The sequence below is a fragment of the Amphiura filiformis genome, chromosome 12, assembly GCF_039555335.1.
Source record: "Amphiura filiformis chromosome 12, Afil_fr2py, whole genome shotgun sequence".
NCBI classification, from domain to species: domain Eukaryota; kingdom Metazoa; phylum Echinodermata; class Ophiuroidea; order Amphilepidida; family Amphiuridae; genus Amphiura; species Amphiura filiformis.
The window spans coordinates 29377708-29401481 of record NC_092639.1 but is presented as its reverse complement, the minus strand read 5'-3'; the positions used below and the strand labels follow the sequence as shown (position 1 = coordinate 29401481).

Here is a 23774-nt window from a genome sequence, read left to right as displayed (position 1 = left end):
AAAGTTAGACCTGGTCTAACTTGTTTTGTGCATGCAGACCTAAGAGATTATTCAACTTTCATTTAGTGTTTGAATACAAGTGCTAACCAAAGAAAAGCCTGAACATATTTATTGTTTTCTTCAATTTATCTCAGCCAATAAACGATATTGAAAATTCAGATCAAAGTGCATTGTGGGTAATGTCAGGTCATGGGGGATAAATCGTATGGAATTAGCACAGAATTTCAATGGAGGTGAACTTTGCACTTTGTGAAAAATCCTTTGAATTTGTGTTTTAGACATAGTTTAGTCTTGATCTTAATCGCAGCATTTGGATAATAACAAGCAAAGTTTTGGTTGAGCCTAGTTATAACTGCCAATGCTGGAGATGAAAGGAAAAGTCAATGAAATTCCTGACGAGTGGCAGTTCATTCTCATGGCCATGGGATTGTATATCCCATCAGTATATTACCCTAAGTGTACCTTGTTTCTGAATTGCCAATATCGCTTATTTATCAATAGGCTGGGTCAATTTTAAGCAGCATAACTGTAATAAGGGTAATTCCCCGGGTAATTCCAATTTGTTTTTTTATTATTAATGAAATTAATTTGAGCCATGTAACCAATATGTGATACTAATGTTATTAATTTTCATTCCCACTTTTGTTTACAGCATGGCAACAGCATGATGTCCAAGAGCTCTGTCGGGTCATGTTTGACGCCCTGGAGAAGAAATGGATGAACACAGACCAGGCCAATTTGATCAACCACCTGTACCAAGGTCAAATGAAGGACTATGTGAAGTGTTTGGAGTGTGGCTATGAGAGTGCTCGCAGCGATGCTTTTCTTGATATTCCGCTAGTCATTCGGCCATTTGGAGCCACACAAGCATATGGTAGTGTGGTAAGTTGTCCTGACTGTAGTAAGGGTTTTTAGTCAGTAATGCTTCTTTAAGTGGAATGACTGGAGTGTAGTTATGACTAGCCTATGAGAATGCTTGCAATGATGCTATTTTTGATATACTGCTAGTCATTTGGTGTCCACATGGTTATGGTAGTGGGGTATGGGTGGTCAACATGTATTAGAGTTTTGAAGCCTTCCCTAAATAAATTGGAAGAAAATAAAAAAAATAGTGATGTACCTTTTGTTCATTTGTGATATCAGTAATTTCTTTACAATTGTTATGATTGCTTTTTCAGGAGAAAGCAATGAGAGCCTTTGTAACTCCAGAAACATTAGATGAGAGCAACCAGGTAGGTTAATAGAAAACATAATTATTGTTACAATTAATTAACCCTGAGGGGGTTTGGTCAAAGGTGCCTTATGTGTTGCATGCACCTGCCCGGCTGAAGGGGAGGCGCCCAGCCTGCAGTGTTTTTTGTGGTATTCAGTGAGGTTTTGGTTGTTTTTTGACCACATGGGGCACTATACTGTGTCTCGTTAAGTTGAGAGTAACGCCATGTTGAATTTTGTAGTGGCAGACTTAAAGCAGTGCGTTTACGTGGTTGCGTTGCCAGCATATGGACAAATAACCCTTCTACGTGTGTGTATACACCCTGTGGGATAACGTTAGCGCACGCAATTTGAATCTGCCACTACAAAATCCAACATGGCGATACTCTCCACTTGAGATGAGACACAGTATATTAACCATAATACCCTGAGTGCCCTATGTGTTGCCCACTCCAACCTGCTGAAGGGGAGACACGCAACCTGTAGCATATTGGCGGGCCTGCAGTGATTTTTACGGGCTTTTGGCCCGACGACCGGCCCACCTCATTTCAAGAACTGGAAAAAACAATTTTCTGTCGGCAGCCAAGATCGTAGCTGAATGTCAATTGCTTACTGTCCTTAGCAGAGACGTTTTACAAATGAAGCCTGGTGTGAAAAAAAAAAACTGAGTCACGCCAGGGTCATGCCATATGACTTTATTTGCTTATTCAGCAAATGATATGACATATTAATTTATAATTATCCCATCTTGAACGACCCCATTTTCGTTTGTACAGAGGTTACATTGAGAAGAAATTGCAAAATAATACAGATAAATGGTGTAATTAATCCTTGATGTTTCCAACAAAGGATTATAAACTTCATAAATATGTAAGCCCCATGTGTACTTCTTTCTTCATTTCAGTATTTTTGTGAAAAGTGTAACAAGAAATGCAATGCCCATAAAGGTCTAAAGTTTCTGAAGTTTCCGTACCTGCTAACGCTGCAACTCAAAAGATTTGATTTTGACTACAACACAATGCACAGAATTAAGCTGAATGATAAAATGACTTTCCCAGAGATTCTTGATCTGAATGACTTCATAGAGGAAGTTGGAGGAGAGAAAATTGAAGAGGGGGTGGTAAGTAGTATTCATATGTGTCATTAAGTATTTTTTTGTGTGATCTATTAAAAGGTCATTTCGTGATCCACAGCATCATCCCCCACTTTTCTCAAAAAAAGTTGTGATTTTTATACCACTGGAAACCTCTGGCTACATAATGCTTATGTACAAAAAAATTTGCAGATTAATTTGTTAAGCAAAAATATCGTAAAATTTGAAGTACGTTCTGATGCACCAGAACGAATTACAACACATTGTCTATGGAGCAGTGAAATACACATAATCATGCATACCTCGCAAATGCAAAATCAGATTCAACTGAAATTTTGGGAATAAGCTTTTGTGGATATCTACTGAAAAATGTCATAAAAACTCATTTAATTTTCAACTCTAAAATAGTGGGCCATATAATTAAAGACATATGAGATTTCATCAACCAACAGCACCCCAACTATTCATTATAATCCAATTTAAAATTGAGATTTTAATTGCAATTCTGTTCTATAACCTAAGTCTATATCGACTGCTCAGTGCCAGAAGTGGGTAAGTGCAATAGCTGCCCTGTGAACATTTGAAACACAGTATACTGTACTCATCTACACATGCAGCTACACATGGCAGCTATTGCACTTACCCACTTCTGATACTGAGCAGTTGATATATCCGATTATTTGATTCTGAGAAGAAATCAAAGTTATCTAGGGAATGCAAGATGAATCAATTATTAAGAAATAAACTAAACATGATTGATACAATTTTGCGCAGGCAAAGGTAGAAACTGAATCCCAGACAGACAGCGGTGCAGAGAATGAAGACAGCTGCCCCAGTAATCAAAGCAGCGAGTGCACAGATGATTGTATCGATGAAGGTATCGATGTAGAACAAGCTGCCACCGCTGCAGCCAATGACAGGAACGAGAAGAAACGGCAGCAGACGGGACCGTTTACTTATGAGTTATTTTCAATAATGGTGCACTCTGGGACGGCTGCAGGTGGACATTACTATGCATATATCAAGTAAGGACACCACCACATTAATTAATATTCTGAAGGAAAAAAAAGTAGTTTTCAACTAACTTTAGACTTTTCCAAGAACTTTCAAAAGGAGTTTTCATAATTACCTCCATAAAATTGTCCCCCCCCCCTGCCAAAAAAAACCAGTTGAATTCTGTGGTAGAATGTCAAGATTGGTCCTAAATATTAAATTTATGCTGTATGTACACAATCTTATATCATTATGAGAAAGATTTATTGGCTCGCACCTCCCCAATCGGACAGCTTTATCAAATGTATGCCCAAAAGTGGCTCTAGTATTTAGGATTGGGAAAGCACTCAAATGTTCAGTCTATTTTTAAAAATAATAAGGGAAAATGTACTCAAAATCACAAAATTTGGGTGTTGTTTGGGAAAAAAATATGAGAATAAAAAATGTTCAGATGTATCTATCCTGCTTTTTCCTTCCCATCATGCCAATATAACAATTTGTTGTTAGGCCTTCAATATTGAAGAGGCAACATTTAGTAACTTTGAACTTAGCCTGCAATCATATCTTGTGTATTTGTCACTAAGGTCTTTCAGCGATGGACAGTGGTACTGCTTTAATGACCAGCACGTCTCCTGCGTCACATACGACGACATTCGCAAGACTTACGGAGGGTCCAGCGGGAGTTACCGGGGGTACTACTCCTCAAGCTATGCAAGCTCTACTAATGCGTACATGTTAATGTACAGACAGATTGATCATAAGAGAAATAAAGGTGAGCACAAGATTAGTTAGTAGTACCTACAAATTGACCCACAAGTTGAGGTGTACTCCTCCCATGTCAATGTTTTGCTGTGTTATATGTATCAAGGCCAGCAGTGTCTATTATGCTTGATTGAAATTTTACAGTGGTGTGAGGGAGTTCAGAAGTGTCTGCAAGTGTTCATTAAATAAGCAAAGATTTGGAAGGATCCTTGAATAATTGCTGCCATTTGGGCTATTCCATTTGAAATCCATACTCTCTCTGTAACAGATTTAGTTAAAGTCTCCGCAGGGGAGTATGGGTTTCAAATATAATAGAAAATTGGGTGAATTCCATATGAAATGTTCATTCTATTACAGTCCTAAAAATATAGGTAAAGCCATATACAGAGGAAGCATGGGATTCAAAATAGTTAACCCTAGTCAATTCCAGTGGAAAAACATACTCCCTCTGTGGGACACTTCTCTAAAGTGTTCTACAGGGGTATGACAGATTTTAAATGGAATAGCCTCTTTTAGGTAAGGTTATATGGTTGGGATTAACCCCCTGAGCACTACGTGCTAATCTAACATTGCCTCTGATTGGTCAATTACATGATATTTTCACTTTAATCACCAATCAGAATGGAGCGTTGCAAATAATTCACCCCAATTTTTTTGCGTGGTGAAATTATTCTAAAAATGTTGCTGATTGGGCCAATTGATAATGAAAACTTCTTTTTGGCCAATTGGCAGGTAGTTCTCATGGGGTTACGGATATGGATAAATTTTAGCATTAGGTTTGGGACAGAGTAAGGATTAGGATATTGGAGGTAGGGTAGGATACGGTTGGGGTGGGGGTGGGGACACGTTTCCAAAGTTGTTATAAAGGTTCATCATTTCCACCCCAATTAAGCAGGCATGAGAATTGTCCTGCTTTTGCAGGATTTCCTGCTTTTCACACTTTCTTTTAATTTCAGCCCTTTTTTGGCCTTTTAAGCCTCATTTCACACGCTTTTTCAGGCTTTTTCAAACTTTTCAGGTTTTTTCATGGATGATCATTCTCATTCCTGATTAAGGGTTCAATAATAATAGAATTGAGGGCACGATCACTTGTTTGTTAACGCTATTCAAGAGGCAGCTTTCAAGCAATCATGTGTGCTGTTATATCACAAGTATGTATGAACAAAAGTTTTAATTCACACCATACACAAATGAAAACAAAGTGTTGGCTAATGTTTTGTTTCGAATATGTGAAACTAATCGAAACATTCTTTGTTCTGTTTTGTTAGGTTTTGTAACAACAACAGAGTTTTTTGAACATATACAGCAACTATCACATAGCATTGTAACAGATGAAGAGAATGAGAAGAAACAACGAGAGATTGAAAGGAACACATGCAAGGTAAGAACATTGACTGCTCAGTGCCAGAAGTGGGTAAGTGCAAAAGCTGCCCTGTGAACATTTGGCACTTTATACACAGCATATTGTACTCATCTACACATGGCAGCTATTGCACTTACCCACATCTAGCACTGAGCAGTCGACATGTTTGGTGAATCGATTCATCAGGTTTGTACTTCAAATCAAATGGCAATTTTTGCTTGACAAAACCAGGAAGTTTTTACTTACTAATATTTTGTCCATCTCATCGGAGGACTTAATCAGATCTGAGCATCTGATCCACTTTACCGAAACTGACCTGTGTAGTCTCTTTTCCAGTCTTCAAAAGTGGGTCATGTATGTGACTTAGGAAATAAGTGACCAGCTGCCCAATCGCATGTTCGAGATTAGGCTTGCGGAACATCAAGCGGAAGTTAAGAAAGCAAGCAAGAAAAGTTTACTTGATAAGAAAGTAGGCAAACTAAGCTCTGCGAGATTAACATCACATGCAGGAGTTTATACTGCGACCAGCTTAAATATGTGGCTATGTCACTCACGGAACTTGAGGTGAAGCAATAAATAGTGGGGTGTTTTTACCCATACCAAAATCAAAGCAAATCTTTCCATATGATTATGAACCATCATTTTTTGCTATGCGAGCCGGAGCAGGTCGCTGTGTGCTCTGATAAGCATACTTATAATCTACAGCAACTGGATGCTCTGAGTCTGATGAACATGTTCTGTATAATATTTGACCAGCTCCAACAAACCCGAACAAGTCACCAGACATGTTTTGAGATATAGGCCTTTAAAGATGACATTACAATAAAAATAATCAAATTTTGGAATTCTTAAGTTCATGGTATTTGACTGTGGGACTAAAGTACTTATTAAAAAGAGGATTTTTTAATCAATAATTAACAGTTGAACTATGATAATCCCTATTTAATCCTGTGTAAGGCTGGAAACGAATTGGCCCATTACTCAAATAGCAATTTAGCATAAATATCATGGTATCATTTACAAAATTATCCATATCTGGAAAAGTATTGATGCTATTTATATAATTTTGGTATCATTTTAAAGCTTACTGTCTGGTGCTTACATTTGTATTCAAATCATGAAATGTCAAAGATGCCACTTGTTCCTGGTTTTGTCAGAACGGGTCACATATTTGGATGACAAATCCATAATACACATATCAAGCCATGATTGTAGATATACAAGTCCTATTTATTAAGACAGACTAACTCAACTTATTTGTTTGTGATCTTATGTAGATTAAACTATTTTCTGTCCATCCACTGAGTGGGAAACCGATGGAGACCAGGTTAGAGGTCCATAAGGATAGGACACTAGCTGAGGCAACAGAAATTGCATATGAGGTAAGTTTTGTTATATAGGCACTTTGTTGGTTTTCATTTAAGGATGGCGAAATCAAGGGAGAGCATGGCCTAATGGTTAGGGTACTTGCCTTTAGTGCATGAGGTCTCAGGTTCAATTCCCGGCAGTATATCTGAAATTTATTGGCAACCTCTGTAGATTAATTTCTGACTTCTGCTGTCCCCATGGTTCATTTAGAATTGGTAATTGAATCATGAAAGTGCTCTGTTCTTAGGAGGGGATGTTAAGCTATTGGTCCCTTGTACAGAGAGCCATACCTGTACATGTATCTTGCAGCCAGTTTCGAAAAGAGTAGGCTGTTAACCTGTTTCAAATTAGGCTGTTAACCCCTGACTGTTCCCAACTGTCCTGGTGTTCAAATGGACCCCAGTGGAAATAAGCTTCAATAGAGGCTTTCTTGGGTTATCCAGGGTTGTCAAAACCCGAACAAATCAAAAAAAAAATTGAATCTTATTTTGCTAGCAAAATGACTGCATGTCCGTTTCAAGAATAATGCACTTGCCCAAAGAAACAGATACTACATGCAAAGTCAAGCCATACCAAATTAACTATTTTGAAAGATAATTCTTCAATAATAATGTATGATAAAACTAATCCTTTGAGTTATATTAATCTCACCCTCCCTCACAGTTGCTGGGATTTGATAAGATTCTACCGCTAACTCAGTGTCGTTTGGTGAAATACGACGAATTCCACGAGTCTCTGGAGATGTCATATGATGATGAGGAAGAGACGCCGATGGGTCAGTTGTTAGGCGGGGTCAAATCATCATACATGTTTGACCTCATGATGGAAACAAGGCTGCCCGATCAACAGTTCCAGACTTACAAAGTTGGAGGTAAGAGGGGCGTTTGTCCATATGCTTGTTAATGAGTTTAGGATGAAAGCTTTTTATCAGTGTTATGTTTCAAGAAGAAACAATAGGGATTTTTGTTTTAACTATAGTTTTCAGCAAAGTTCTTCAGCAGTCTGAGGTTTTGCGCTGTTTATAGTATAAACACAGAAGTGGGGGTCTGATTGGCTAAATGAATCGCGTCATCATCACATCGGCATTTGCGTAGCAATGTGTGACCAAGTTCTTTAATAAGTGATAATCAGGAAGAGCAGTCGGACACCGCTGAAGGACCTTCCTGAATAGTATATAGCCTCTGTCATGTGATAGAGGGTAATCAGGTTCAATACGTGATTGTAGTGGATACCAGCGCTCATTCTTAGGCACCAGAACCAAATTTGTTTGATTTTTGGATCGACCGTTGATGCTGCTTCGATGCTTGTCATTGATGAACTAACAACTAATTAACCCTAACACGGCTAGGTACCACGAAATGTATTAAGGTTAATGAGAATTAATGCTATATTTTGATTAATTTATATTGGTCTATATCAATACATACTAAGATTCATATGTTATCACAATTAACAATAGCCAATTAATTGATTTCATAAATAATAAGGATCGACCAAGCATCAATGGTCTACTGAAAGATCGAATTAATTTGTTTCTAAACTTGTTTGCAATTTAGTTGCACATACTGCCATCACGTTTGTGTTTTACGCTGTACAACTCAGTACATGCGTGCCTTTGTTATTATCATTATTATTTTAAAATAATTGTTGACTTGACTTACTTAGGGAACCAACCAAAAGTTCGATGACATCCTTTAAACGAAAGTGCTTTTGTTAAAGGAGAACTGCAGTGAAGAAACAAATTTATATCAAATGATTCTAAAATATTTATCAAGCATAGCCTGATTATTCAAAAAAGTTTTTTCATCGTATTAGGGCAAAATATGAATAAAAACAACATTCCCTCGCCCAGTAATATTTCAAATTTGCCACTACTGCCGAAGGTGCTGATGGGATAGGGGCAAATATTATGGGATGGAATTATGACGTCACTGTGCTAAAAGTGCCTCGAGCTCATCATGCTCATGTTGAGTTTGTATACTAGTTTCACTGAGAGCTCGAGAGACTGAAAGGTGAACTGCCATATGGCAGTCATAAATAAATGTAGGAGCAGTCTCAATGCAAAAAGTGATAAATTGACTTTAAATCAAGATTGAAATCCCATTTTTCAGTAATTTGCAGCTATTTTGTGCAAAAAGTAGCAATATATTTGATCAAAAGTGGACTGACCTTACTTAAAAACAGATTCATTTATCGGAGACTTGAATCAAGACTAGCATTTCATCCAACCACTCTACAAGATTAATTTAAATTTATTTGCTCCAAAATGACAAAAAATAATTCAAAATAATTAGTATCATATCATTTAAGAGGTCAAAATAAGTATTTTTAGGATAAAATTAATGGAATTTTGAATATATTGTTCAGGGTATCGGAAGACTTAAAACAAGACTACGCCAGTGTTTCTACTTAATAGTGTCGGACTGCGTGAGTGCTGCGAAGTTGTGAATGTAAACAACTTGCAGATATGAACTTTTCAACTTCATTTAAACTGATAAAGTTGTTGAAATGAGCAATTAGTAAGAAGGACAACTTGATCTTCCAATACCACATCTTTCTTTCAATCCACACAATGCCAACCAATTTTGAAGAAAATTCAGTCCATGCACAGGCATGATTTTCCCGGATGAATTTATACTCACGCCACGGAAGTCATCGACCCGATACCAGAGGTGTGAGTTAGCCGCCATTTATGCATAGCATAAATGTATAGCAGGCCCTATGCATATCATGGAGTATCCCGAGTGGTATACATTTTGTCTACACTTCTGCAGACTTACATGGATTATTATATTCTCCTTTTACTGCTGAAATGGTGAGGGAAATAAATCAAGTGTTTAAATTCACTGGATAGGCCATTCACTTCTTGATTCAATTCACTCAGCATGTATAGCATTGAGTTGTCGAATTCTGGATTGTTTATAGCCATTTATGATCCCAAACAACGAAACGAAACCAGCGGACAGTCACAAGACTCACAACAACCTGTTATATCACACTGACGATCCAAAAATGTTTGAAACAAATCAACAAACTTGTTCATCATCAGGAAACAAATTAACAAACTTGTTCATAGGGATTGTAGCTGATTGTCATGACCCCTGTTATGCTGGCCGACTGACCTGAATTAGAGATGTTTATATTGCACATGGGACAATGCGTGCTTTCGATAGTGCAATAACTCCCCATGCTACATCCCTGAAATTGTTTCAAAACCAATTGTAAGCATGGTTTTTATCAAAATAGTTACAGAAATCAGGTTTGGATTTAATTTATAAAAGTTTCTTATACAATTTATTGTAAATACTGTTACAACATTAATGAAGTTTGAAACAGCAAGATCCAATTTATTATTTTCTTAAAATAGCAACAGCCGTTCAGCCATAGACTCTGGTCTAGCACAGCAACGTCATAGGCTATGAATATTCATGAGCAAAATAGAGGCTTCCGTTAACCAAAAAAATGTCTCAAAATTGCTTATTTCTATCTTATAAGACATTATATGTCAGTTTTATTGGTAATTATGAATGAAAAACTATATAAGGTTTCATATGAAGCTTTGTTGTAGTTCCACTAAAGTTCTCCTTTAAGAGACTGACCCTTTCCCTCGCTCCATACCTCCCTTTCTGTAACATAAGTGTCTGTCCCTCCCTCCTTCACTTTCTGTAACATAAGTGTCTGAAATGTCTGAAACTCCAACCCGAAAGATTAACTGTGACCGATATTGTACTAGTTTTTTTACTAACGTAATCAGACTTTTTGATCCCCCCTAAGAAAAGGATTTAATTTCTTTTGATTTGTTTCCGTTCACATCAGTAATTATAATCATTATTAATTATTTTTCTTTCAAGGTGTGACAATCAAGCTTTACGAGGTTGATATGGAGAATGAGAACATCCGTAACCCAATCAGTATGAGAGCATATCTCACTATGACTATCAACGATTTCAAAACACAAGTTTCACAGGTAATGAAGATGTATATAACAGTGGAGAATGTTGATTGGGATCAGACCCTTTTTCAAGATATTCTTGTTGATAAAATAGTGAATGCAAATTTCCATCAAGCTCCATTGTGAGATGATTTCAGATTCCGGATCACAATATATTCCGATCGTTTCCGATCCGGAATCTGAAATCATCTCACAATGGGGCTTGATGGGAATTGGAATTGATCGTGAACTGGAATCTGAAATCATCTCACAATGGGGCTTGATGGGAATTGGAATTGATCGTGAACTGGAATCTGAAATCATCTCACAATGGGGCTTGATGGGAAGTGGAATTGATCGTGAACTGGAATCTGAAATCATCTCACAATGGGGCTTGATGGGAAGTGGAATTGATCGTGAACTGGAATCTGAAATCATCTCACAATGGGGCTTGATGGGAATTGGAATTGATCGTGAACTGGAATCTGAAATCATCTCACAATGGGGCTTGATGGGAATTGGAATTGATCGTGAACTGGAATCTGAAATCATCTCACAATGAGGCTTGATGGGAATTGGAATTGATCGTGAACTGGAATCTGAAATCATCTCACAATGGGGCTTGATGAGAATTGGAATTGATCGTGAACTGGAATCTAAAATCATCTCACAATGGGGCTTGATGGGAATTGGAATTGATCGTGAACTGGAATCTGAAATCATCTCACAATGGGGCTTGATGGGAATTGGAATTGATCGTGAACTGGAATCTGAAATCATCTCACAATGGGGCTTGATGGGAATTGGAATTGATCGTGAACTGGAATCTGAAATCATCTCACAATGGGGCTTGATGGGAATTGGAATTGATCGTGAACTGGAATCTAAAATCATCTCACAATGGGGCTTGATGGGAATTGGAATTGATCGTGAACTGGAATCTGAAATCATCTCACAATGGGGCTTGATGGGAATTGGAATTGATCGTGAACTGGAATCTGAAATCATCTCACAATGGGGCTTGATGGGAATTGGAATTGATCGTGAACTGGAATCTGAAATCATCTCACAATGGGGCTTGATGGGAATTGGAATTGATCGTGAACTAGAATCTGAAATCATCTCACAATGGGGCTTGATGGGAATTGGAATTGATCGTGAACTGGAATCTGAAATCATCTCACAATGGGGCTTGATGGGAATTGGAATTGATCGTGAACTGGAATCTGAAATCATCTCACAATGGGGCTTGATGGGAATTGGAATTGATCGTGAACTGGAATCTGAAATCATCTGACAATGGGGCTTGATGGGAATTGGAATTGATCGTGAACTGGAATCTGAAATCATCTCACAATGGGGCTTGATGGGAATTGGAATTGATCGTGAACTGGAATCTGAAATCATCTGACAATGGGGCTTGATGGGAATTGGAATTGATCATGAACTAGAATCTGAAATCATCTGACAATGGGGCTTGATGGGAATTGGAATTGATTGTGAACTGGAATCTGAAATCATCTGACAATGGGGCTTGATGGGAATTGGAATTGATCGTGAACTGGAATCTGAAATCATCTCACAATGGGGCTTGATGGGAATTGGAATTGATCGTGAACTGGAATCTGAAATCATCTCACAATGGGGCTTGATGGGAATTGGAATTGATCGTGAACTGGAATCTGAAATCATCTCACAATGGGGCTTGATGGGAATTGGAATTGATCGTGAACTGGAATCTGAAATCATCTCACAATGGGGCTTGATGGGAATTGGAATTGATCGTGAACTGGAATCTGAAATCATCTCACAATGGGGCTTGATGGGAATTGGAATTGATCGTGAACTAGAATCTGAAATCATCTCACAATGGGGCTTGATGGGAATTGGAATTGATCGTGAACTGGAATCTGAAATCATCTCACAATGGGGCTTGATGGGAATTTCCATTCATTAGTTTATGAATAAGAATAATCTGAAAAAGGGTCTGCTCCCATTCAACATTCTGCTCTGTTACATCTATTTATATCTCATGGTTGCTTTCTAAACATTTACATTGTGTTAGATATGGTATACTTAAAGTCATACTTTGAACTGGCTAATAATTGATTGTGCTCTCTGTGCAGAAACTAGATAGATAAAATTTAGCTATGTGAGCATGTAAGTTGGCAGTCAATGCATGATGAAAGTTTGTATATATCAACTAGTGGCACACATGCCATTTGTGATGGTGCACCGACAGATGCAGAGTTAAAAATAAAATAAAATATGAATAAAATAAAATTTTATTTCAAAATTTTTATTTTATTTTAAAAATATGCCATTGGCAAAACATAATGAGCCAAAAATGGGTGAGTTTTCAAGGGGGTAACACCCCCACCCCCGAACACCTGATTTATTGAAGAAAAAAATGCATACCTCATTGCATTTGTAATTGCTTGGGGGACATAACACAAAACTTTTTTTTGCCTAATACTTATTGAGATTGATATTTCTGTATATCTATAGATCACTGGTTTGCCTTTAGAGAGCATGCGAGTTGTATTAGAGAAATACTACAATGATCTGAGACTACTAACAGTGCCAAATAAGTCCCTCAAAGCAGAAGGCTTTCTCAAAAGTAATAAGGTGAGTTGTAAATATTATATTATCTATTCATATATAGACAAAATAATGTTGTCAAAAACATTTGGGAACTCCCATGTGGTGGAATCAACAACAAAATTAGGAATTCCTAAATTACATCTATGCGAGCAAAAACTTTTATAATTCATAAATGGGAATTCATATTCATTTGATTTGCTCATCCGAACGATTGTAAAAATCATCAAAATTCAGCTTTTGGTACCTTTGTCATTGTCATAGATGTGCTAACATAGCCTGCCAGTGGTTCATCCGAAAGCCGTGTATTTAAGACAAAATAAGGCATTTCACATGAATCTGTAATTTATATACTGACAATATATAAATTAGCTACATGTATTTGAATGGGGCTTCAACTTTGTCAAAACTGCTGATTGCTTTGTTTTTTTCAAAATGTTTCATTTCAAAAATACCAAATGACAATTTGAATGACCTAGATCCGTCACTTTTAAGCAATTTATAAACAATTTTTATTTTTTTTACACTTGCGCTGGGATCACTGAATGGGTCTTTAAGATAGAAATGAAAAGTTTTAAAAAAAATCTTTTAATTTAATTAATTTAAATCATGCCAACCCTGATAAATAGCAAATTTGCTAGAATTGAGTATGAGATACCTGTACCTGTATCTCTTTGTATTACATCACTTCTGTATGAATAACTTGGGTGTAATTTGATCTTAACAGGTATTTGTGGAAGGCCGCGATTTGAATGATCAACAGTTATTGTTTCCTGATTCAAGATTACATCTATTACTTGATAGATATGCAAATACTATTAGATTATTTGTGTCCTTACCACCAGCACTTACTGGTAAGTATATCGGTTGTATTCTAATTTAAGGTTGGCCCACGCAAGCACGCATGTTATTTGCATATTTATGACTATTAATGAGCTTATTTGAATATTTTGCTTACATTTTCATTAATCCACTCTGTAGCTTAAACGCAATAACCGATCAACTTCATTATTATGTTTTCAGGGTTATTAGGAGTTAAGAACACCTAATAATGATATTATTGGATGGCTTATTTCGGATGATACACTAACATATCGGATTCTTCATACAAATATCGAACTCGCCGTTGGCTCGTCCGATATTTTTATGACTCATCCGATATGTTATGGTATCATGCTCAGCCATCCAATATTATATCAAACTTGGTATTGTGATAGTATATGGTGGGCTGTTGTGCTGTATAGTTTTGTGTCAAGTTATTTGCATATTTATGAATATTAATGAGCTCATTTACATATTGGGTATTTTGTATTTATAAACCTTTGTTATTTACATACATTTGTGTGGGGGCCACCTTAAATACAAACCGCGTAATTCTAGTTAACATTGAGTGAAGCTCATTGCTGTAAAAAATAAATATTATTTTAGGTTTTGTTTGAATTCATTATTCAGCACTTTATGTATACGGGATTTTTCAGTCGAAATATATATGCCCTGTATGGAACACATGACCTTTATCTCCCATACAAGGGTGTAGATTTCAAATGGAATCACCCATTCAGGTAACCCAATTTAAAATTCACACTCCCTGTGTGGAAGATTAAGGTCATGTCCTCCATAGGGGGCATATGGATTTCAACTGGAACAGCCCAAATGGACCTGTTATTGATGACTTTGCATTGTGTTGCCCTCAGATGGAAGATCATCAGGTAGTGATGTTGGGTCCGGTTGTGCTAGCATCTCGTCATCGCCTTCAGACAAGTACTCTGATCTCAATGTAGACACATCATTGCTATCACCCAACAAAGCACCTACACCAAGCCCTACCGGCAGCTCGTCAACGCTAAGTGACGACCAACCACTCGACAAGAACCACATGAACTTACTGGGAAGCGAGACGGACAGTGGCGTTGTGTCACTAAGTGAAACCAGGATCGCAGACGACCATATTGCTCTTCTTGGTGACGATGATGGTGCTGTCACCCCTCCTTTGGAGGACGAACGAGGTGAACCAGATGGAGCACCGAGTCACGATAGAACAGATCAAGAGAATGCTGCTGCAACCGAACCTCTTGTAGAAGGTTTTAGTGATAACTTCACTGTAGATAATGTGACTAGTTCAGAGCCTGTGCAAAGTGATACAACGACACTATCGTCCACACAAACGGATACGTCGTCAAACAATGTCAGTTCAGTGTCATCCTCACAGCTTGTGATGATGACCTTACCCTCATCTTCCCAGAGTGCAACGACGACGAGATCGTCGACAACTAGCGATATTTCCTGCCATTCGTGTCAGCTGTCCTCCAACGGGAGCTCAAGTTCTTGCGAGGAGTGCAACCGGTTAAAGAGTCCCATGCAGGACACCTCTGCACCTGCTTCGTCCTTGTCGCTGTCCTCTATTGATTCACACTTCACTGCCAGCTCTGTGGGCACCACACCCAGTGAGACGGGCGTGGAACATAAACTCGACAGCGGGCAAGGCGAGGCGGCCGGAGTTGCGTATGATGATTACAATGGCGACTCGGAAGAAGAGATTTACGAAAACACACGGCATAAACAGAGGGTCTGGTACTTCAGAGCCGATCCAGAACTGGAGTTGGAAGGTGGTCGTGGTAAGTATTATTATTCTCTTTTCTAGTGTTTTAAGAGACATTATGTATAAGATGTACTTTTTTTAATGTAAAAAACATTCAGCTGTTATGTGATTGGTTTGACTATTTTAAATTGGCCCAGTTGGCAGAACTTTTGACTTTGATGCAGTAATGTATTTAAGCTTTCAGCGGTTACAGGTACCTTGCAATGGTTTGACCTTGGTTTCATCAGATTTCATTTCATATGCCTATATGTAATATTTAAACCAAAAGCTGCACTTCCCCATAGTGAAAGCATTACTCTAACTCTAACTGTAGTGAGAAAAAAAACTTTTTAGGGATGAAATCAAAACCGCCGGTAACCATGTTCCATTGTTTAGAACAATAGAAACTGGCTCCTACCAGACGGAACTGCCATGGAACCGGTGGTTGACCACCGGTCGAGTTTTGATTTCATCCCTTGAATAAGTGGAGTATAACAGTGATACAAGTGTAATGATTGAAATCTACAACTGGAGTTAAGTTTAGACATTAATCAGAATCTTCTCCTCGGATTTGTGCCCTTGAATAAAAGTAAGACCAATAATAGAGAGAAAAACCGCCATATGATCAGAACGTGCCAAAAAACCGCCATATGATCAGAACGTGCCAACTTTGCTGAGGCTTTGTTATTATCAACCATTCTTAAACATTTGAGAAAAGTTCCTGCCACAGAATTAAAACCAGAGAACCGGGACTCGACCGCCATCTTGATACAGGCATGGAGCAAAAATTGGGGGTATTCGGTTTCCCTCGGAATGCGCTCGAGGCATTCGTTGTCATGCAAACGCGACATGGATGATGGGCGCATTTGAGAGTCGCACTTGATGCGACCTGCACGCGAGGACCAAGACGCTTCAGATGAAACGCAGAATTGTTTTCGTTCGTCTCCACGCACCGTCGGCAAGGACCCGAATACCCCCAATTTTCTCCCCATAGCTGACGGCGCGATTGTACATGCCGGTATAGGGAGTCCCGGTTCTCCTTCTCTAATTCTGTGGTTCCTGCAATCTTATTGGTTCATAGCCATGTGATATGACAGGATATAACACGGTTTAGCAGGTCCGAGTCGACGCGATACGCATACGCGAAATTTGAACCAATCGGAGGCGCATAGCAACAACGGGTCTGATCGATTCGAAGTCCCAGGTAATTCCTAATGTATAATGTAGGAGTTGAATAATAATTTGATTAAAATTTGGTATACTTATGATTAAATATTTATTTGAATTGAAGTGTTTAAGAATGAGAATAAAGGTATTGTTTTTAGCCGCTGTCGTGCATCTGTCGTCTCATATAACACTGGCGACATCGTTATTTTTGGCGTAAAACAACTCTGCTTCACCTCGTTGTTTTACTTAAAATTAATGATGTCGCATGTGTTATATGAGATGATAGATGCACAACAGTGGCTAAAAAAATACCTTTAACCACTGACACATGTGTTTTTCTTGCAGTCTTACCTGTGTACTTAGACAAGAGAATGACTCTTAGGGCTTTCAAGAGGGCTATGGAGCCACATGTAGGAGCTACAATGCACAACTTTAAGGTAAGGAAACACTGCGCAAGTTATTAGAAAAGTTTTTGACCACTTATGCACATACATAGCGTAAACACAGAAGCGGGGGTTCTGGTTGGTTAATTGAATCACATCATAAAAACTATGAAACATCAACACCCTCATTTGTTAAAGCCATAATGATTTGCTCCACAGCGACACCCTCAATTTTTGTTGAATTTCTACTTTTTACATGATTTTAATGCCCAATGGTGTACTAAAATACATGTACCATGTAAAAGACGTAAGTCTGAAGTGTTTTAATTCAGTAAAATTTAAGTTTTTATATTAAAACCAGAGAACTCCAGTTTTATTCAGAGTTCACCGATTGAGTGGTGGTTAAACATGTCGTGTGCACATGTATTATTGAATCATTGACGTATAAACTGCGTGCATATATCTATTTGTCTTGCGCCTTGACGTATAAACTGTGTGTATAACGCTTTTCGTCTTATGTCTTGTTTGCTCGTCCTAGCTGTGTGAAGCTACGCCAATAATCATGATAATAATACGATCGGTGAACTAATACACACATAGTAGGCCCTGGAATGAAATAGCAATTTTCTTTGTTTTACCTCATTTGTTTGACTCAAAATTAAAAGGGACAGTGTGATCTGTGAAGACTAACATTTAAATAGGTATCTATTCTGTGCAAATCACACATTATGGCTTTAACCAAAACGTCTAGCATCCTGGCATGACCCCGTTCTTTTAGCTATAAACAGGGCATACGCATCATCCAGTGTAAAAATTTCCTGGTATCAATTGAATACCTGAGTGGAAGAAGGGCCCAACTCCATCAACACTTTTTGTGAGATATTAACAAAAAACACAATATTTGGACAAGTTTTAAGAACAGATTGTTTTCATCTTGAGGGCACCTTTAGTACTGGTACATGAACATACATTATAACATACTTGTGAAATGATATATGTTGCAATGGCAACGGTACAGATCTTTTAAAAATATGACAAACTCGTTTTTGTAAAATGGACTTGGGCCCTTCTTCCACTCAGGTATTCAATTGTAGGTGCGACATGCAAGCCACGAGTAGCAATTTCCCTAAATGTATATCGCAGACCACTTTTGGTGTCCTGTTTTCTCTCTTGTTACGTAATTCAATTCTATTCAAGTGTTTTTAAAAAATACAATAATAAAATAAACGGAACTTGTTAGTTTCGAAAATTTTCATTATGGCAAGGTTTTAGAATGAATCACCTCACCCCCCTTAATCCAATGATTAAATGGTCCCACATGTGGCTTTGATTGTACTGTAGGTTTACGTCATTGTAGCGCTCAAAAAATGACATAATTAATTTGATAGCCAAGACATACATTGTTATCCTTTAGTTGATAAGAATTCTTTATTAGTCAAACTCCACTTGGATAAAGTTAAAAATAAAAGTCATAATGTACGATCTTAAAATATGAAATTGTTTTTGTTTTTTTCAAACCTGATTTTTTGGCATATTTGTAATGTTAACACACATCCTAACATACACCTAAATGGAATCAGCCAAATGTGTTATGTTTGTAGGGCAACAGAGCAAAGTACCCCCATAGAACTCCATGTTAAATGGCAAAATAGCCAGTGGGGTTTCGATCACTTTGTTATTTCAGCTTAAAATTGACAAAACCCTTACCGGCAGTTAATTATTACTAATATGTGACACGATCAAGGGAAATGAGTCGGATGTCGCTAATATTGATTTTGAGATATTAACAAAGAAAGTGTTTAAATTCTTTTGTTTTATATTGTTTTCAGCGATTGATAAATTAATGTAACTTTGCAAAGAAAAGTTGTATCAACATGGGGTTTTCAGTCTCTGAAAGCTCTAAATGTCCTCTTTAGAAACACGTTCGACCAGGGTCGACATGTGACTCATTCCCCTTGATCATGTCACATATTATTGTCACATATTATTTCAGCATTTTCTTACTTATTAACTTCTTCCTTGTTTTCTGTAGGTTTATAGAGTATATGCCAATAATCAGGAATTTGAGAGCTTCCGTCTGAACGAGACGCTACAGACGTACAGTGATGACGGCAAAGTGATCATCAAACATGGCCGAGCCCTAAAGAAGGGCGAATACAGAGTTAAAGTCTTCCAACTACTAGTTAATGAACCAGAGGTATGCGATCAGCTATTATAGTTTTCAGCAAGGTTCTTCAGTGGTCTGCCAAGTTGGCGCAGTTTATGGTGTAAACTTAAGTGGGGTTATGATTGGCTAATTGAACCACATCATCATTGCATCAGCATCTCATTCGCTGGTCAAGCTGCATAGGATTGTGTGATCTAGTTGTTTTTACATGATAATCTGAAAGTGCAGACGGACACCGCTGAAGGAATTTGCTGAATATTATAGTAGAGTGAAGATTTCTTAAAAAACTAGTAACTTCAGAACTTATAAATTGTAAAATTCTTCTCAGATCACGCCAAATGGACTATGGACACTCAGCTTGTTTTCTATAATATTGGCACGTCACAAAGAGCAAATTCCAGACTTTGTTGGACTGGTTCTAGTTTTTTCTATGTTTGTTCCATCAATAAAACTAAATTTATTCTTAGGTCTTCATCATAATGTTGGACTATTCCATTCCATTGTAAAATCCACACTACCCCTGTGGAAGATTTTGGAAATATCTTGAAATTCATACTCCCTCTGTGGAAGTTATATCCAAAATATTCCACAGGGGTAGTGACAGTGTGGAATTTAAATGGAATAGCCCAATGTGTGTATATCCTGATTGATGATATATGCACTTATAGCAAAGTCTTAGGCCAGTAGTGTAACACTTACCAGATATTCAGATACATCATAATATTTTGAATGTGTATATATCCACTTGCCGTTCCAGCCTTGCAAGCATTTACTAGACTGGGTATTTGCGAAAGGAATGTCGGTGCTGCAATCCAAGAAGGAATTACTACCAGAACTTAAGTCAAAGTGCGGTATTGATATACCAATTGAAAGGTAAGTCAATTTTATTTCATATCTTTTCAAAAATCATTTTTGAAAAAGCTTTCTTCTCATGTTCTGTAAGCAGCAGAGCATGTGAAACAGATTAAGGAAAAACCCCATTTTTCTCCATCAAAAACAGAGATTTTGGTATCAGAAAAAAGTTTATTTTTTTCTCATTACTCCGTGTCAAATTTAACGCCAGAGATATGTTTCGTTTAAACGGCGGGATCAAAAACATGGGGAATTGGAAGTAGCCACACCGGAAGTGTGTAATATACACGTTTTTGCTTTTCATATCAAAACCGCTGGTGCAATATATAATTCAAACTTTGGAAACATATTGTTTTAATTGTAGATCTCTATGTAAGTTTGAAAACAGAACACGAAATGATTGGACCACTTTCCTTTAAAATGATACAGTTTTCAACAACTCTTCCTATACCTTTGTACAGGAGCCAAGCGTTGTTAATCCGTGATGAATCCACACTTTTCCAGTAGCGTAAACACGATACGGGTTGGTGGAGGAAAAACAAACAATCTTTATTTTTTTGGCCTTATTGCTGTATAGCCAAAAATATACAGTTCCATCATTTTGTAATAGAAAAGGAAGGGATTGCTTGCAGGTTAAAATGACAGACTTCTTGTTTCAATCAGTATAATACAAATCCTGGTTCTTGTGTCCCCTTGTAGGCTACGGCTACGTAAGAAGGCGTGGAAGAACCCTGGTGCAATTTATATGGATAGGCAGCTGTATGAGGATGATATTCCCATCTTCACAAATTGGGAAGTTTTTGTAGAAGTCTTAGATGGTGAGTTATATATCCCCTGTGTTATGTACTGTAAGCCCTGTGTTATGTAATGTAAGAAATCGCTAACTAAAAAGTTCCGTCTCGCTTCTTCCAATGTATTGATGGTGCAGGTTTTATGTGCACAGTTAACTGGGTACTATTCACGATCCTGGAACCTAGGATTGAGTGGAGATACCGGAACTGGGAATAGTCCCCATTTCTTTTTCGACCATCTCTGATAGTTAACGTGAAAACGTTCACTCTTCTTTACACCGGGCCAGTAGCTTTACTTGACTTCTAAACAAGATGTCACATATCAGGCCCAGCGCAAGGAATTTAAGAGTGAAGTGGCGCTCCCAATAATGATCCAATTCAAGCGGGGCGAGCGTAGCAAGTGGATCATAAAATGGTGTGGGGCCAGAGACCTGCATAAGGGCCCCTTGAAATTTTTTGTTTCTGGATGTGCTTAGAGGCCGTTTCCAAAAACCCACTAAAGGCAATTTCCTATTGCTTTATAAACAAAATTGCGTATATTCAAGGCTTAAATTAAGACCAAAATAAGGTCCCGGTTGCGTGAGAATGGCGAAAAAATCCACTCTATAATTATTGTAATTCCCCCTCAATTTGCAATGGTAAAAACCACAATATACGATCCAACTCAAGCGCAGCGAGCTCAGCGTGTAACAGTGTGGGGTAGAGGAGCCCGGTTTAGGGCCCCTGGAAATTTTTTGTTTCTGGATGTGCTCAGAGGCTTCTAGGTTTAAAAAAGGTCATGAAAACATTTTAAAAATGTTGTATAGGCATATCACTACAACAACATTTTTGTCTCGCCTGATAAGGCAGGAGACTATATAATCGGAAGTAAAAAAATGAAATTACTGTTGAAACCAAAATGAAACCAATGAAACCCAGAACGTTGATATTTTTTGTCAATCCAAACTAGAGCTTCTGAAGAGGATTAATTATTTTGGTATAATATTCATCATTTCCCCCCAAAAAGTACCATGTGTTGTACCATAATACATACCTTTTGAAATACTGATACATGCTTATTTTATTAATGTATAAATGTTTCCATTCTGTTGTTTACAGATGTCGAAATTATGCAATCTCCCTGTGAACTGGTGCTTCTAACCAGGCGATGGAGGCCAGCACAGTTCAAATTAGATCCTTTCCGTGAGGTGGTCATCAATGATGGAACTGCTGAGGAACTGAAAAAACAGGTAGGCTGGATGGAGGGGGGACACCTGTCAGTCCGAAACACCGTCAGTCCGAACCCCCGTCAGTCAGAAAACCTGTTGGGCTAACACTAATCCTTACCCTAACCCATATCCTAACCCTAACCCTTATCCTAACCTAAAGTCTGAAGTTTACCGTTTTCTAAAATCCATTTTCCGTGTTGTAATCCGCGTTGTAAAATTTGTAAATCCGTGTAATGAATAAAGCTTAAAATGTAAACTGGCCTCAAAAAGAAACTTATAATTTTTCACAAGGCTCATATCTTAAAATCCTGTCTATCAAAATGAACAAAAACCACACCCAGCATCACTTCAATACTCTACTCTAAACACATGTCAGTAACCAAGCAGTTGTCCAACTGACACAACAGCAAAATGCACTGACATGGAACACCTTCCTGGACCACATTCACAGCCCAACAGATTTCTTTTGCTGGGTTCCAATTATTCGCCTGTGAATGTGGTCCCGGAAGCTGTTCTGTGTCAGTGCATTTTACTGTTGGTTACTACTTGGTTACTGACATGTGTTTAGAGTAGAGTATTGAAGTAATCTTGTGTGTAATTTTTGTTCATGTACAGGCGAATAATTGGAACCCAGCAAAGGAAATCTGTTGGGCTGTGAATGTGGTCCAGGAAGCTGTTCTGTGTCAGTGTATTTTGCTGTTGTGTCAAATGGACAACTGTTTAGTTACTGACATGTGTTTAGAGTAGAGTATTGAAGTAATCCTGTGTGCAATTTTGTTTTCATTTTTATGGAGAGGATTTTAAGATATGACCTTGTGAAAAATTATAAGTTTCTTTTTGAGGCCAGTTTATAAACAATGATATTAATGTCGCAATAAAGTGTTCAATATCGCGATCAATATGCTCTGATTGGAATATTCTCACGATAATAGGCCAACTATTACGATGTTTGGAGGGATATAGGGGGTTCATGCCTTGGTAATATACCTTTATTTTGGTATGATTAAAAAGTATTTTTATCATAAAAATTGACATACACAACTCATGATTGTTTTTAACATTTATTTCTCTTATCTTTTAACAATTTTTGTCACATCATACAAAAATGTAATTTTCCGTGTTGTACCGATTCCATGATTTTCTTCCGTTTTCCTTAAAACGGAAAACTTCGGACTCTATCCTAACCCTAACCCTAAGGGTTTTTTGGACCGACTGGGTACGGATTGACAGCGTTTCGGACTGACGGGGAGACCACCGATATCTTTTCGACTGGAGGGTACCTAGAGATATTTTGCACAATTTGAG

General features: G+C 37.8%; 1 protein-coding gene across 1 annotated transcript in view; it reads left to right on the top strand.

Moving 5' to 3' along the window:
• The window catches only part of LOC140166031 (ubiquitin carboxyl-terminal hydrolase 47-like), a 39628-nt gene that overhangs the window by 12195 nt on the left and 3659 nt on the right, over positions 1-23774 (top strand). Inside the window, 17 exon segments of the mRNA XM_072189404.1 lie at positions 653-882; positions 1179-1232; positions 2117-2332; positions 3080-3330; positions 3883-4070; positions 5329-5441; positions 6701-6805; positions 7455-7662; positions 10643-10758; positions 13231-13350; positions 14051-14177; positions 15018-15938; positions 17414-17505; positions 19484-19648; positions 20376-20491; positions 21170-21288; positions 22360-22490. Coding sequence (XP_072045505.1) covers positions 653-882; positions 1179-1232; positions 2117-2332; positions 3080-3330; positions 3883-4070; positions 5329-5441; positions 6701-6805; positions 7455-7662; positions 10643-10758; positions 13231-13350; positions 14051-14177; positions 15018-15938; positions 17414-17505; positions 19484-19648; positions 20376-20491; positions 21170-21288; positions 22360-22490 — 3272 coding nt within the window.